Here is a 14006-nt window from a genome sequence, read left to right on the forward strand (position 1 = left end):
CTGCCAGATGTTCTATATTACCACAGTTACTGCACTTTAAAATGATTAATTGACTGTAGTAACTATTTAAAAATAAGGGACCACGTCTGTAAATCAGGGATGAGGTGAATTTTTCCTCAGAGAGCTATTAGTCTTTGGAACTTTCGTCCCCAAAAGGTGGGGGAAGCAGAGTGTGAATATTTTTAAGGCAGGTGGAAATATATTTTTTTTTACAAGAAAAGCTACAGTGGGCAGATGGGAATACAGAAGTTACAATCACCATGATTTTATCGAATGTCAGGAAAGGTTCAGAGTGCTTGAGCATCAACATCTCAGAGGATGTATCCTGGCGCCAACACATTGGTGCAACAACAAAGAAGGCACGCCAGTGGCTCTACTTTGTTAGGAGTTTGAGGAGATTCAGTTTATCACCAACGTCTCTTACAAATTTCTATAGATGTACAGTGGAGAGCATTCTGACTGGTTGCATCACCGCCTGGTATGGAGGCTCCAATGCACAGGATTGCAAGGGGCTGCAGAGGGTTGTAGACTCAGCGAGCTCCATCACGGGCACAACCCTCCCCATTATCGATAATATCTTCAAGAGGTGGTGCACGTTATGTAGATCAGTGATAATAAATCTGATTTTGATTCTGCCTTCCTCCTGGTTCAGATTCATATGTGTGGACAGACTGAGGTTATTGGTATTGGTATTGGTTTATTATTGTCACTTGTACTGAGGTACAGTGAAAAGCTTGTCTTGCATACCGATCGTACAGATCAATTCATTACACAGTGCAGTTACATTGAGTTAGTACAGAGTGCATTGATGTAGTACAGGTAAAAACAGTAACAGTACAGAGTAAAGTGTCACAGCTACAGAGAAAGTGCAGTGCAATAAGGTGCGAGGTCACAACAAGGTAGATCGTGAGGTCAGAGTCCATCTCATTGTATAAGGGAACCGTTCAATAGTCTTTTCACAGTGGGGTAGAAGCTGTCCTTAAGTCTGGTGGTACGTGCCCTCAGGCTCCTGTATCTTCTACCCGATGGAAGAGGAGAGAAGAGGGTATGTCCCAGGTGGGTGGGGACTTTGATTATGCTGGCTGCTTTGGCACAACGAAGTGTGATTCCTTTTTCCTGTACATTACCTCCGGGAGTAAGTGGATCCTTTGGCATCAGGTTTTGTGAAGTGTTTCTGGGAATCTGAACACAACTGTCTGAGCAATGTATCGTACAATGAGCAAGGAGGAATTTAACATAACTAACACCTCAATACTTGATCTGCTATCCTGGAGTAGAACGATTTAAAGTGAGAGGAAAAAGATTTAAAAGGGACTTGAGGAGCAACTTCTTCATGCAAAGGATGTTGTGCACGTGGAACGAGCTGCCCGAGAAAGTGGTTGAGGTGGGTACAATGACGACATTTAAAAGACATTTGGATAAGTATGTGGGTGGGAAATGCTGAGAGGGATATGGGCCAAATGTGGGAAAGTGGGACTAGCTGAGGTGGGCACCTTGGTTGGCATGGACATTGGCTGAAGGGTCTGTTTATGGTAGTGTAGCGGTTAGCGTAACGCTATTACAGCGCCAGTGAATCGGGTTCAATTCCGGCCAGTGTCTGTAAAGAGTTTGTACATTCTCCCCGTGTCTGCATGGGTTTCCTCCGGGTGCTCCGGTTTCCTCCCACATTCCAAAGACGTACGGGTTAGGAAGTTATGGGCACGCTATGTTGGCGCCGGAAGCGTGGCGACACTTGCGGGCTGCCCCCCAGAACACTCTACGCAAAAAGATGCATTTCACTGTGTGTTTCAATGTATATGTGACTAATAAAGGTATGTTATCATTCTGTGCTGTACTAATCTATGCTTCCTCCTATACTTTTTATCTGAAATGCTGCAATTTTCTTGATCAACTCTGCCAATCTTTATCTGAACGATCTTTGGCCACCTTCTGAGACTTTGCAGAAAGAGCCAGCTGCTGCCATCCCTGTCCAAGGGATGATTTAAATTCTTAATCTCTGTGCGAATCATTGAAGTAGATTTTCCTTGAAGTGTCAATCTGTGCCACAGTTGGACCAGCTGGAAGGGAGGATGAGCAGAGGGAGCCCAGAACACAAAGTCTGAAAAGCTAATATAGTCACTATATTTAAAAATAACTGTATGAGAACATGAAGAGCTAACCTCTCCTTCAATGTCAACAAAAGAGCTGGCCACTGACTTCAGGAAGCGGGGCAGCGTGCATACCCCTGTGTGTATCAAAGATGCTGAGGTGGTGATGGTTGAGAGTTTCAAGTTCCTTGGTGTAAATATCACCAATAGCTTGTCCTGGTGCAGCTAAGTAGACGCTGTGGCCAAGAAAGCACAGCAGCACCTCGACTTCCTCAGAAGGCTAAGGAAATTTGGCAGGTCCCCAATGACCCTCACCAATTTTTATCGATGCACCACAGAAAGCATCCTATCCGGATGCATCACAGCTTGGTACGGCAACTGCTCTGCCCAAGCCTGCAAGAAACTGCAGTGAGTTGTGGACACAGCCCAGTCCACCATGCAAACTGGCCTCCCCTCCATGGACTCTGTCGACACTTCCTACTGCCTTGGGAAAGCAGGCAACATAATCAAGGACCCCTCCCAGCCTGGACACTATCTCTTCTCCCATTGGGCAGAAGATACAAAAGTTCAAGAACACATACCACCAGACTGAAGGACATTTCTATCTCACTGTTAAAAAACTCTTGAACGGATCTCTTATATAATAAAAATGAACTCTTGATCTTTCAGTCTGCATTATTGTGGCCCTTGCACCTTATTGTCTGCCTGCACTGCACTTTCTTTAGAGCTGTAACACTTTATTCTGTATTCTGTTATTGTTTTCCTTTTGTACTTCCTTGATATACTGATGTTTGGAATGATCTGTATGGATGGCATGCAAAACAAAGTTTTTCACTGTACCTCAGTACATGTGACAATAATAAACCAATAACCAACCTCAAGGTCATGGACCAAGTTGAAAATAAAAACAATGCAGAGGCTAGAAATCCAAAACTAAAGCAGAAAATGCGGCTCAGCAGGTTAGGTAGTATTCATGGAAAGAGAAGCAGTCAACATCTCAGGTCCAGGACCTTTTGTCAGAACCAAGCTATGGACCAAGAATTGGGAAATGGGATGAAACTAAAGTCCATATTTTGGCCAGCACAGAAACAATGGGTCAAATGTCCTCCTTCTGTGCCATAAATTTCTATGATTCTGCAGCCATCAAACAGGACCGGGGGCTATGAGGGAGAACAGAGCTGACCTCTGGACAGCTGTGCAGATAAGTAGAGAGTGGGTTCACCTCAAGTAGTAAATCTTCTCAAGTGGTCCAGTATCCCTGTGATCTGTAGTTTTTCCTTCTGCAGAGTAAAGCACTTAAACCAAGTTATGCCTCACATTGTGTTTACTCACCTGTGTGCAGAGACATCAATGGGAGAATGCTTTAGACACAGACACTTTGGGCCAAATGCAATAGAATTTCACTGCTGCAGTGTACCAGGAAGTCTTGTGTCATTACTGGTGGATGTGCGCTGAAAATCAAGCAACGAGCAGTCAAGGCAACAGATGACGCCGCTTTTCAGCTGCTGTTCAGCGTCCCCATTCTCTGTCTCTCTAATGTTTCCTGGCCCCATATCCCTCTGAGATCACTGTGTTACTCTACGTCTGTCCTCTTCAGCATCCCTGAACTTACTTCTCCCACTATTAGGTTATTGCCTTTAGCTGCCAAGGCCTTAAGTGCACAAACTCCCTCACTGGACCTCCCCTTCCCCTAAAATTCACTTTGGCGAAGGGTTTGAACACCTGCTCTGATTTCTTCAGATGCGGCCCATGTGCCAAATTTCATTTGATAATGCTCCTGTGAAGTGACTTGGACATTTAGCTAAGTTAAAGGTTAAGAAATACTTGTTCTAGATACCTTATTCCTAACATGCAGTGTGCCGAGAGAGAACATAGAACAATACAGCAGAGGAACAGGCCCTTTGGCCCACAATGTTTTGCCAAGCTAATTAATCTAGTAATTAAATGCCTAACGAAACGAATCCCTTCTGCCTGCACAACGTCCATATCCCTCCATTCTCTGCACATTCATGTGCCTATCTGAGAGCCTCTTAAACACCTCTTATGGTATTTGCTTCTACCACCAGTCCAGCACATTCCAGGCACCCACCACACTCTGTTTAAAAAAACTTGCCCCACACATCTCCTTTGAACTTACCTACTCTCACTTTAAATGTATGTCTTCTAGTATAAAACATTTCAGTCTTGGGAAAAAGATACCGCCTGCCTCTAATAATCTTATAAATCTCTATCAGGTCTCCCCTCAGCCTCCACCGCTCCAGATAAAACAACCCAAGATTGTCCAACCTCTCCTTATAGCACCTGCCCCCTAATTCAGACAGCATTCTGGTAAACCTCTTCTGCACCCTCTCCAAAGCCTCCACATCCCTCCTACAATGGGGCGACCAGAATTGTATGCAATACTTCAGATGAGTTTTATAAAGCTGCAACATAACTTCCTGATAATGAGTCTATAGTTCCAAAATACACCTGGATAAAGGGTCTGTAGTTTCCATTTGTGTCTTTGATCATGGGCTTGAAATTGGACCTGTTCTCGAAGTAACGATATCGTGTGTAGTTTTAGGTTTCATTTTGATTCTGGGATTGTAGCTTCTGCTTGAAGTTTGGGTCATCAAAGCATCACTGAGCTGTTCCTATCATCGGTGTCAATTGCACTTTGCAGAAAATACATACCTAATGGGAATGTAGTTGATCCTTGGTGGTACTAATTAAGCTTGATTATTCGGCACGTCCCCAATGACCCTCACCAATTTTTATGGATGCACCATACAAAGCATCCTATCTGGATCCATCGCAGCTTGGTATGGCAGCTGCTCTGCCTGAGACCACAAGAAGCTGCAGGGGGTTGAGGACACAGCCCAGCACATCACAGAAACCAGCCTCCCCTCTATGGTCTACACTTCTCGCTGCCTCGGTAAAGCAGCCGACATAATCAACCCCACCCACCCTGGACATCCTCTCTTCTCCCCCCACTCCCCCCCCCCACCCCCATCGGGCAGAAGATACAAAAGCTTGAGAACAAGTACCACCAGGCTCAAGGACGGCTTCTATCCCGCTGTTATGAGACTATTTGACCAATTTGCAGTGGTCTCAGTATAATGGTCCAGAAATAAAATGATTTTCTCAATCTTAACCAATAGGAATTCTGCACTATTAATAAAAGAATATGGTTGGCAGTGATCCTAATGAAGTCCAATGACATTCCTAAACTATAAGCATGATGTTGAATTATTTGAGGGACATCGGAACTCTAGGCTATCAGTTTGTAATATATCTGAAGGAAACCCGCGTGGTCACAGGGAGAACATGCAAACTCCACACGGACAGCATTAAAGGTCTCCTAACCTTGATGCAGGGTCAACAATTCCTTTATAATACAACTGGTATCTCTTTCCCAGCATTGAAATGTCCAATACTAGAGGGTGTGCATTTAAGGTGAGAGGGGGAAAGTTCAAAGGGGATGTGTGGGGCAAGTTTTTTTTTACACAGAGGGTGGTGGGTGCCTGGAATGCGCTGCCAGGGATGGTGGTGGAGGCATACAATAGTGGTGTTTAGCAGGCTCTTAGATAAGCACATGAATATGCAGAGGATGGAGGGATATGGACTATGTCCAGGCAGAAGGAATTAGGTGTCATTAGCTTAATTAGTTTGGACAACATAATGGGCAGAAGGGCCCGTTCCTGTGCCATGCTATGTTCTACCTAAGAAGACATAGTTTTTTTTCCTTTTCTACATTAACTTTTAACATTAGGGCAGCAGATTGGCACAGCTGAGTTACTGACTCACAGCTCCACGACCCAGTTTCAATCCTGCACAAAACCAAACTCCTGGAGGAACTCAGCGGGTCGAGCAGCAGCTGTGGGGGGGAAAGGAACTGTCAACGATTCGGGTTTGGGACCCTGCACCAAGGCTACCTGACTTCTGGTGCTGCCTGTGTGGAGTTTGCCCATTCCCCTTGTGACCACGCGGGTTTCCTTCAGCTGCTCGTTTCCTCCAATATTCATTGATGTAGATTGTAGGACTGTGGGATAAGTGTAAATGGGTGGTTGGTGATCAGTGTGGATCTGATGAGCTGAAGGGCCTGTTTCTGTGCCGTATGATTCTATGACTCAAGTTATGTGGCTGAGGAAAGTAAAATAGGCATATTGGACCCTTAACATCCCTTTCAGCACAGCCTAAACTCTTTACAGCCAATTTAGTATTTCTGCAATGTGGTTGCTGTAGTGCAAGCGGCAGTGACCAATTTCTTTTAGCAAGCTCCCACAGACAGCAACGTGATAATGAACAGAAGTTTTATTTGGTGATCTTAATTAAGGGACAAATGTTGACCAGAACAGAGAGAACTTGCCTGCTCTTTTTTTTAAATTGTCATGACATTTTTATTGTCCACTTGAGACACCAGACCCCTGACCTCTACTTGATGTTGAACAGCAAGGCTTAGACATGGCCAGGTGACTTGCTCCCCCATCCGCCCTTTCTTGTTTAAATCCGTTCTCATACTAACTTCAACTGTCAAGTATCAGCATTACGGCATCTAAATGATTAATGATCTATTTTCCAAAGCAGAGAAGATTGATGTCCTACAAATAACATTTCTAAGTTCAGATAATCCTAAAGAGTCTAGATATAGCATGGGTTATGGTAGTTAAACACGAAGTATACATGGAACTGCGTAACATGTCCCCTTTGACACTCACCAACTTTTATCGATGCACCATAGAAAGCATCCTATCTGGATGTATCACGGCTTGGTACAGCAACTGCTCTGCCCGTGACCGCAAGAAACTGAAGAGAGTTGTGGACACAGCCCAGCGCGTCACGGACACCAGCCTCCCCTCCATGGACTCTGTCTTTACCTCTCGTCATCTTGGCGAAGCAGCCAAGATAATTGAAGACCCCACCCACCCGGGACATTCTCTCTTCTCTCTTCTTCAGTCAGGTAGAAGATACAGGAGGCTGAGGGCACGTACCACCAGGCTAAAGGACAGCTTCTACCCCACTGTGATAAGACTATTGAACGGTTCCCTTATATGATGAGATGGACTCTGCCCTCACGATCTACCTTGTTGTGACCTCGCACCTTATTGCACTGCACTTTCTCTGTAGCTGTGACACTTTACTCTGTACTGTTATTGTTTTTACCTGTACTACCTCAATGCACCCTGTACTAACTAAATGTAACTGCACTGTGTAATGAATTGACCTGTACGATCGGTTTGTAAGACAAGCTTTTCACTGTACCTCGGTACAAGTGACAATAATAAACCAATACCATGTAGAACTTCACCTTGTAGATACAATACCCAGAGAAAGGATTCTGAGAATGATATACTACCTTGTGAAGTTGCCTTAAAAACCAGCCAGGGCATTGAGAAGTCTGTAGCTGCCCTCATTCTGATTTTTCATGCAAAGTTTGTGCTTAAAGTCAGTAGCTTTCTAGGTGGTACAGCAACCAATGCTGTCATCTCTGAATTCCAGCGACGTGGGTTCAATCCTTGACCTCTGGTGCTGTCTGTGTGCAGGTTTGTACATTCTCCCTGTGACTGTGGGTTTTGGCCAGTTCCTCCCATCTCAAAAAAAAATGGGCTGGTAAGTTGCCCCTGGTATGGGAGGTTGATGGCACGTGATTGAGAATAGGATGCAGGGCAATGAGCGGGGGAGTCCGACCAATGGTTGTGCTGTGAGCTGGCATAGAGTCCTTGGGCCGAATGGCCTTCTTCCATGTCATAATGACATGTGAGGGAGAACATTAGATCTGAAGGGAGTCTAGTCTCCAGCATTGACTCTGGAACATCAAATTTAGTGACCACTGTCCTCCTCCATCTGCCATTGAATCACTATAGAACCGGCTTTACTCTAGATCTAATCCCTAGGTGGGAGAGTGTGGAGAGATAGAAACAGAAAATGCTGGAAACACTCAGCAGGTCAGGCAGCATCTGTGGGAAGAGAAACAGAGTTAACGTTTCAGGTCGAAGAGTCTTCCGTTCTGGCAGAGGGCCGTCACACCACGTACCACCAGGCTCAAGGACAGCTTCTATCCCGCTGTCATAAGACTATTGAACGGTCCCCTAGTACAATATGATGGACTCTTGACCTCATAATCTACCTCATTATGACCTTGCGTCTTATTATCTGCCTGCACTGCACTTTCTCTGTAACTGTAACACTTTATTCTGCATTCTGTTATTGTTTTCCCTCGTACTACCTCGATGTACTGATGTGATGAAATGATCTGCACGGATGGCATGCAAAACAAAGTTTTTCACTGTACCTCGGTACGTGTGACAATAATAAACCAATTTACTAATTTGTCAGAAGTGAAGGGTTTTTGAACCAAAAGGTGAACCGTTTCCCCCTCCACAGATGCCGCCTGACCTGCTGAGTGTTTCTACCGGCATCTGCAGTTCTTTGATTTTCGGGGCATGGACGAAGACTTGCATTTGTGGAAGGAGTTAGTCATTTCTGACCTTATCCTGGGATTACTCGACACTGTGAAATGTGGACTATCTGACATCTCGTACGTTGTCCATTGATAAAACAGAATTGAAAGCTGGTCTCCTTGTCTGCAATGTTTACACGTTGAAGGAACCGCATGGTCTAAGTTTGTAGGATATAAACTTATTGGATTGGCATTTGGTCAGCATGGACCAGTTGGTCCGAAGGGTCTCTTTCTGTGCTGTATAACTCTATGACTGTGAGTCCAAGAGCACATTTAAGGGCAAAAGTTAGATTTAACAATAAATGTAAGTGTCTTGACCTTCACTGCTATGGACAGTTTGACCAACCTGTTAAAAAATCTGTAACTCTCTTCCAAGTGACCAAATGAATTGATGTAAAGACATCATCTAGAACCATTTTATTAAAGTATACAATGCAACTTTCAGCTACAAAACCATCATTCAGGGTCACATCTCATCTCCGAGTTATATATTTCTCTTATTCAATTTAAGATTCAGTGAGCGAATGGAGAGGTTTATAGATTGTGAGATATTAGTGCAGCTGCCCTTCATTGTCTGAGGGAGTCTTCGTCCTCCGTACGGAGAGTCCGTTGGGTTGTTCCTGAGGGATCTGATTCTACGATCTTTCTACTTGCTGCTCTGACTGTAGTGAGGCTTCATTCATCATTAGGTACCTTTTACTTTTGCCAGTTCCTGAACGGCAACAGCTGGAGAGGGGAGGGTGGGGTGGGGTAGAGGTTTGGGAAGGAGGGGCCTGGGGTGTCGATGTTGTGCTTTGATCCAAACTGCCTTGACTTCATTTCCCACAAACTCAAGCCATGAAACATTATTCATAAAAGGAAGAATTTTACACAAAACACAAACATCAGAAGCTCTAGAACATGATTTCATTGTTGGACAGTTTTTCGTTTGTTCCTATGTGAATTATAAGGCTTGCGGTGTTTCCTTGAAGGAGTTTATGATGCAATTCATAATCATACACTTAATGACCAAGTTTAACATAAGGAAGGAAAATCAACCAACTCTTCTATGCTCTTCCTTGCTCTCTGGGGCTGCCCACTTTCTCCTTCTGTCTGGTGACCAGACTATGAAAAAAAGTGACTGTCACGCCAGGCACAGAGGACTGACACAATCCGGCAGATGACTTTTCACCTCACTGCACCAACTGCTTACCAGTTGGCTTCAGAGAAAATCAAACACCCCTTCATTCTTTGCTGCATGACAAGGAAAGAAACACACGAGAGGTTCAGGAGATTAGTTCAAAGGAAAATAAGATGGGAAATGACTGTTGGTTTTACAACAAACTCTCAATAGATGCAGAATATTGTTTGTTTTTTTAAAAAAAACAAAACCGTACAATGAAGAAAGTGTTAAAAGAGGCAAACAGACAGGGTATTGTCCACTTACAAATGCAGTCCAGTTTTATAAGGGGTCAGGGGTTGCAGGGCAGGGTGGGGAGGGGCAAGGGAAGCAAAACAAGTATTTATGGTGATAAATCTTGCAAGATTAGTGCTGAATAAATACAATCCTGTTCACACTCCAAATGTGCTACTTCATCACACGCGGGTCCGCATTTTAGTTGTTCTGCTTTTAGTAAGACGACAGCGCAGATGATGCTTTCTTTACAAAGGATGAAGGAAACAAGTCACATGACATCCACAAAGAACTCACTGGGGTTGCCCATTGCCATTCTGAAGGACTGTCTGCTGGCCGTTAGTTCTGGGGGCACCGAGGCCAGGTCGCGGACTGGCGGTGCCCCAGGGGGTGCAGCGGCGGACTGTGGGGGCGTCATCATTAGGGGCGGGGTGTAGAGGGGAGGCAGGCCTGGTGCCCCGTACGACTGGTGCGTGTGGTGACTGCGGACGCTGGCGGCCATGGAGTGATGGCTGCGGTGGCTGAGGTTGCTGTGGTGACTGTGCTCGCTGGCGGGGGCCGAGCGCTCGCTGGCTGCTCGCTCTCGCCGGAGGCCGCTCCGCGTGGTGTGGTCCGACTCGCTGCCGCTGCCCCCGGATTTGGGATCGCCAGCTTTGGCCTCCTTCTCCTTTCCCCCCCGCCTCTCGCTCCCGCTGCGGTTGGATCCACTACTCCGACTCCCTGCAGGTGGAAAACGGCAGAAGGGCTTTCAGACATACAGCAAGGTTTACCTCCAAATTCCTACAGATGTACGGTGGGGAGCATTCTGACTGGTTGCATCACCGCCTGGTGTGGAGGCTCCAATGCGCAGGGTCGCAACCAGCTGCAGAGGGTTGTAGACTCAGCCAGCTCCATCACGGGCACAACCCTCCCCACCATCGAGGACATCTTCAAGGGGTGTTGCCTCAAGGCGGCGGCATCCATCACTAAGGACCCTCACCACCCGGGACGTGCCCTCTTCTCATTACTACTATCAAGGAGGAGGTACAGGAGCCTGAAGACCCACACTCAACGATTCAGGAACAGCTTCTTCCCCTCCACCGTCAGATTTCTGAACGGTCCATGAACCCATGAACACTACCTCGTTATTTCTTCTTTGTTGCACTATTATGCATTTTTGTAATTTGTAATAATTTTATGTCCTCGCACTGTACTGCTGTTGCAAAACAAATTTCACATCATACAAGTCGATGATAATAAATCTGATTCTGATTCTGTGGTACAGATGTTGCCTGGTATGGGAACCCCAATTCACAGGAATGCAAGAGGCTACAGAGCGTGGTGAACTCAGCCAGTTCCATCACCATCAAGGACATAGAGGCATACAGCATGGAAACAGGCCCTTCGGCCCAACTGGTCCATGCCAAGATTCCCACCTAAGCTAGTCCCATTTACCCACATTTGGCCCATATTCCTCTAAACCCTTCCTATCCATGTACCTGTCCAAGTGCCTTTTAAATGTTGTTAATGCACCTGCCTCAACCACTTCCTCTGGCAGCTCGTTCCCTATACTGACCACCCTCTGGGTGAAAAAGTTGCCCCTCAGGTCCCCTCTCACCTTAAACCTGTGCCCTCTAGTTCTTGATTCCCCAACCCTGGGAAAAAGACTGTGTGCATTCACCCTGTCTATGCCCCTCATGATTTTATACACCTCTATAAGATCACCCCTCATTCTTCTATGCTCCAATGAATAAAGTCCCAACTTACTCAACTACTCCATAACTCAGTCCCTTGAGTCCCGGCAACATCCTCGTAAATCTCCTCTGTGCTCTTTCCAGCTTAATGGCATCTTTCCTATAGCAGGGTGACCAAAACTGAGCACAATATTCCAAATGCGGCCTCACCAACGTCATGTACAACTGCAACATAACGTCCTAACTTCTGTACTCAGTGCCCTGACTGATGAAGGCCAGCGTGCCAAAAGAGTGCGCTGACCCCTGGTGTGGGGTGGTGGGGTTCGAAGGTCTGGACACCCACACAACGTGTTGGGGTCCCAGTTGCCGCCGGCTCCTCACCTTCACTGGGCTGGCTGCCAGCGCTGCCCCCTCCATAGGTAAATCCCGTGACGTCGTGGTAGCCCGGTGGCTGCGGGTTGTAGGGGTGCTGGGGTGGGTACTGGTAAGGGAAGGCGATGGGCCAGGGCGCTGCCCCCGGATGGGGCAGAGGTGCCAGCGTATCCTGATCGGAAGCGCCGCTGGATCCGTCATGGTCGTGTAAGGTTAGGTTAGCCATATCTGTGGGGGCAAGATAAGCAACAGGCCGTTAGTTCAGTCAGACTCCAAACACCAGGCAATCCTTCGGCTTCAGGACTGGGAGGCAGTGGTAACTTAACGCATGTTGGAGGCTTGGTATTGGTATTGGTTTATTATTGTCACTTGTACTGAGGTACAGTGAAAAAATTGTCTTGCCTACCGATCGTACAGATCAATTCATTACACAGTGCAGTTACACTGTACTGTTATTGTTTTTACCTGTACTACCTCAGTGCACTCTGTACTAACTCAATGTAACTACACTGTTTAATGAATTGACCTGTATGATCGGTAGGCAAGACAAGTTTTTCACTGTACCTCGGTACAAGTGACAATAATAAACCAATACCAATACCATTGAGGTAGTACAGGGTAAAACAATAACAGAATGTAGAGTAAAGTGTCTCAGCAACAGGGAAATGCATTGCAGGTGGACAATAAGATGCAAGGTCAAACAAGGTAGCTGTAGGAGGGTATTGCTTTGCAGAAGAATGTGAGAAAGGAGGAGATGTAGTTGACCACTCGGGCCGTCAAATCTACTCCACCATTCAATATGATCCACAGTGACCTCTTCCGTGCCAGTTCCCCATCACCCGCAATTCCTTGCTCTTTCGAATAGAACACAGAACAGGATTTAAAGCTTGTGGAAATGAAGGGATGACGAATGTGAAGGGACAGTACACTGTTAGTGGTGAGACCCTTAACAGTGTTGATGTACAGAAGGATCTTGGGATCCAAGTCCATAGCTCCCTGAAAGTGGCTGCACAGGTTGATCGGGTGGTAAAGAAGGCGTACAGCATGTTTGCTTTTATGAGTCGAGAAGCTATGTTGAGGCTTTATGAAACTCTAGTTAGGCCGCATCAGGAGTATTGCATTCAATTCTCATCACCCCATTTTATAGGAAGGATGTGGAGGCTTTGCAGAGGATGCAGAAGAGGTTCACCAGGATGCTGCCTGGATTGGAGAGCATGTGCTATGAGGAGAGGTCGGACAAACTTGGGTTATTTTCTCTGGAGCGGCGGAGACTAAGGGGAGACCTGATAGAAGTTTATAAGAGGCATGGATAGAGTAGACAGTTGGTATGTTTTTCCTACGGTCAAAATGTCTAATACCTGAGGGCGTGCATTTAAGGTGAGAGGGGGTAAGTTCAAAGAGGTGTGCAGAGCAAGTTTTTACACAGAGAGTGGTGGGTGCCTGGAATGTGCTGCCAGGCGTGGTGGTGGAGGCAGATATGATAGAGGCACTTAAGAGGCTGTTAGATAGGCACATGAATGTGCAGAGAATGGAGGGATATGAACATTGTGTTGGCAGAAGGGATTAGTTTCGTTAAGCATTTAACGACTAGCTTAATTAGTTTAGCACAACATGGTGGGCTGAATGGCCTGTTCCTGTGCTGCACTGTTTTATGTTCTATGTTCAATGACAATATACTTCCAAATTAGGATGGTGTGCAACATAGAACATAGAATAGGCCCTTCAGCCCACGATGTCTCTGCTGACCATGATGCCAATCCAAACTAATTCCCTCTGCCTGCAGATAGTCCATATCCCTCCATTCCCTGCCTGTTCATGTGCCTGCCTAAATATCTCTTGAACATGCTATCGTATCTGCTTCCACCAAATCCCCTGGCAGCATGTTCCAGGCACCTGCCACGCTCTGTGTAAATCTTGGTTTTTAAATCTCCTTTAAACATTTCGCTTAAAGCTACGCCCTCTAGTACTTGACATTTCCACCCTGGGAAATATTCAATCTCTGCCTCTTATAATTTTATAAACTTTTATCAGGTCTCCCCTCA

General features: G+C 45.9%; 1 protein-coding gene across 2 annotated transcripts in view; it reads right to left on the reverse strand.

The window, feature by feature from the left end:
- Nucleotides 1-8928: 8928 nt before the first annotated feature.
- Nucleotides 8929-14006, reverse strand: part of LOC127571990 (segment polarity protein dishevelled homolog DVL-3) — a 147542-nt gene continuing 142464 nt past the window's right edge. For both annotated transcript variants that reach the window (XM_052018791.1, XM_052018790.1), the window contains 2 exons: nucleotides 11974-12192; nucleotides 8929-10639 (listed from right to left, as the gene is read on the reverse strand). In XM_052018791.1, the coding sequence (XP_051874751.1) occupies nucleotides 10191-10639; nucleotides 11974-12192 (668 nt within the window). In that variant the 3' untranslated portion in view covers nucleotides 8929-10190. The remainder of the gene's footprint in view (nucleotides 10640-11973; nucleotides 12193-14006) is intronic.

This window comes from Pristis pectinata, chromosome 6, assembly GCF_009764475.1.
Source record: "Pristis pectinata isolate sPriPec2 chromosome 6, sPriPec2.1.pri, whole genome shotgun sequence".
NCBI classification, from domain to species: domain Eukaryota; kingdom Metazoa; phylum Chordata; class Chondrichthyes; order Rhinopristiformes; family Pristidae; genus Pristis; species Pristis pectinata.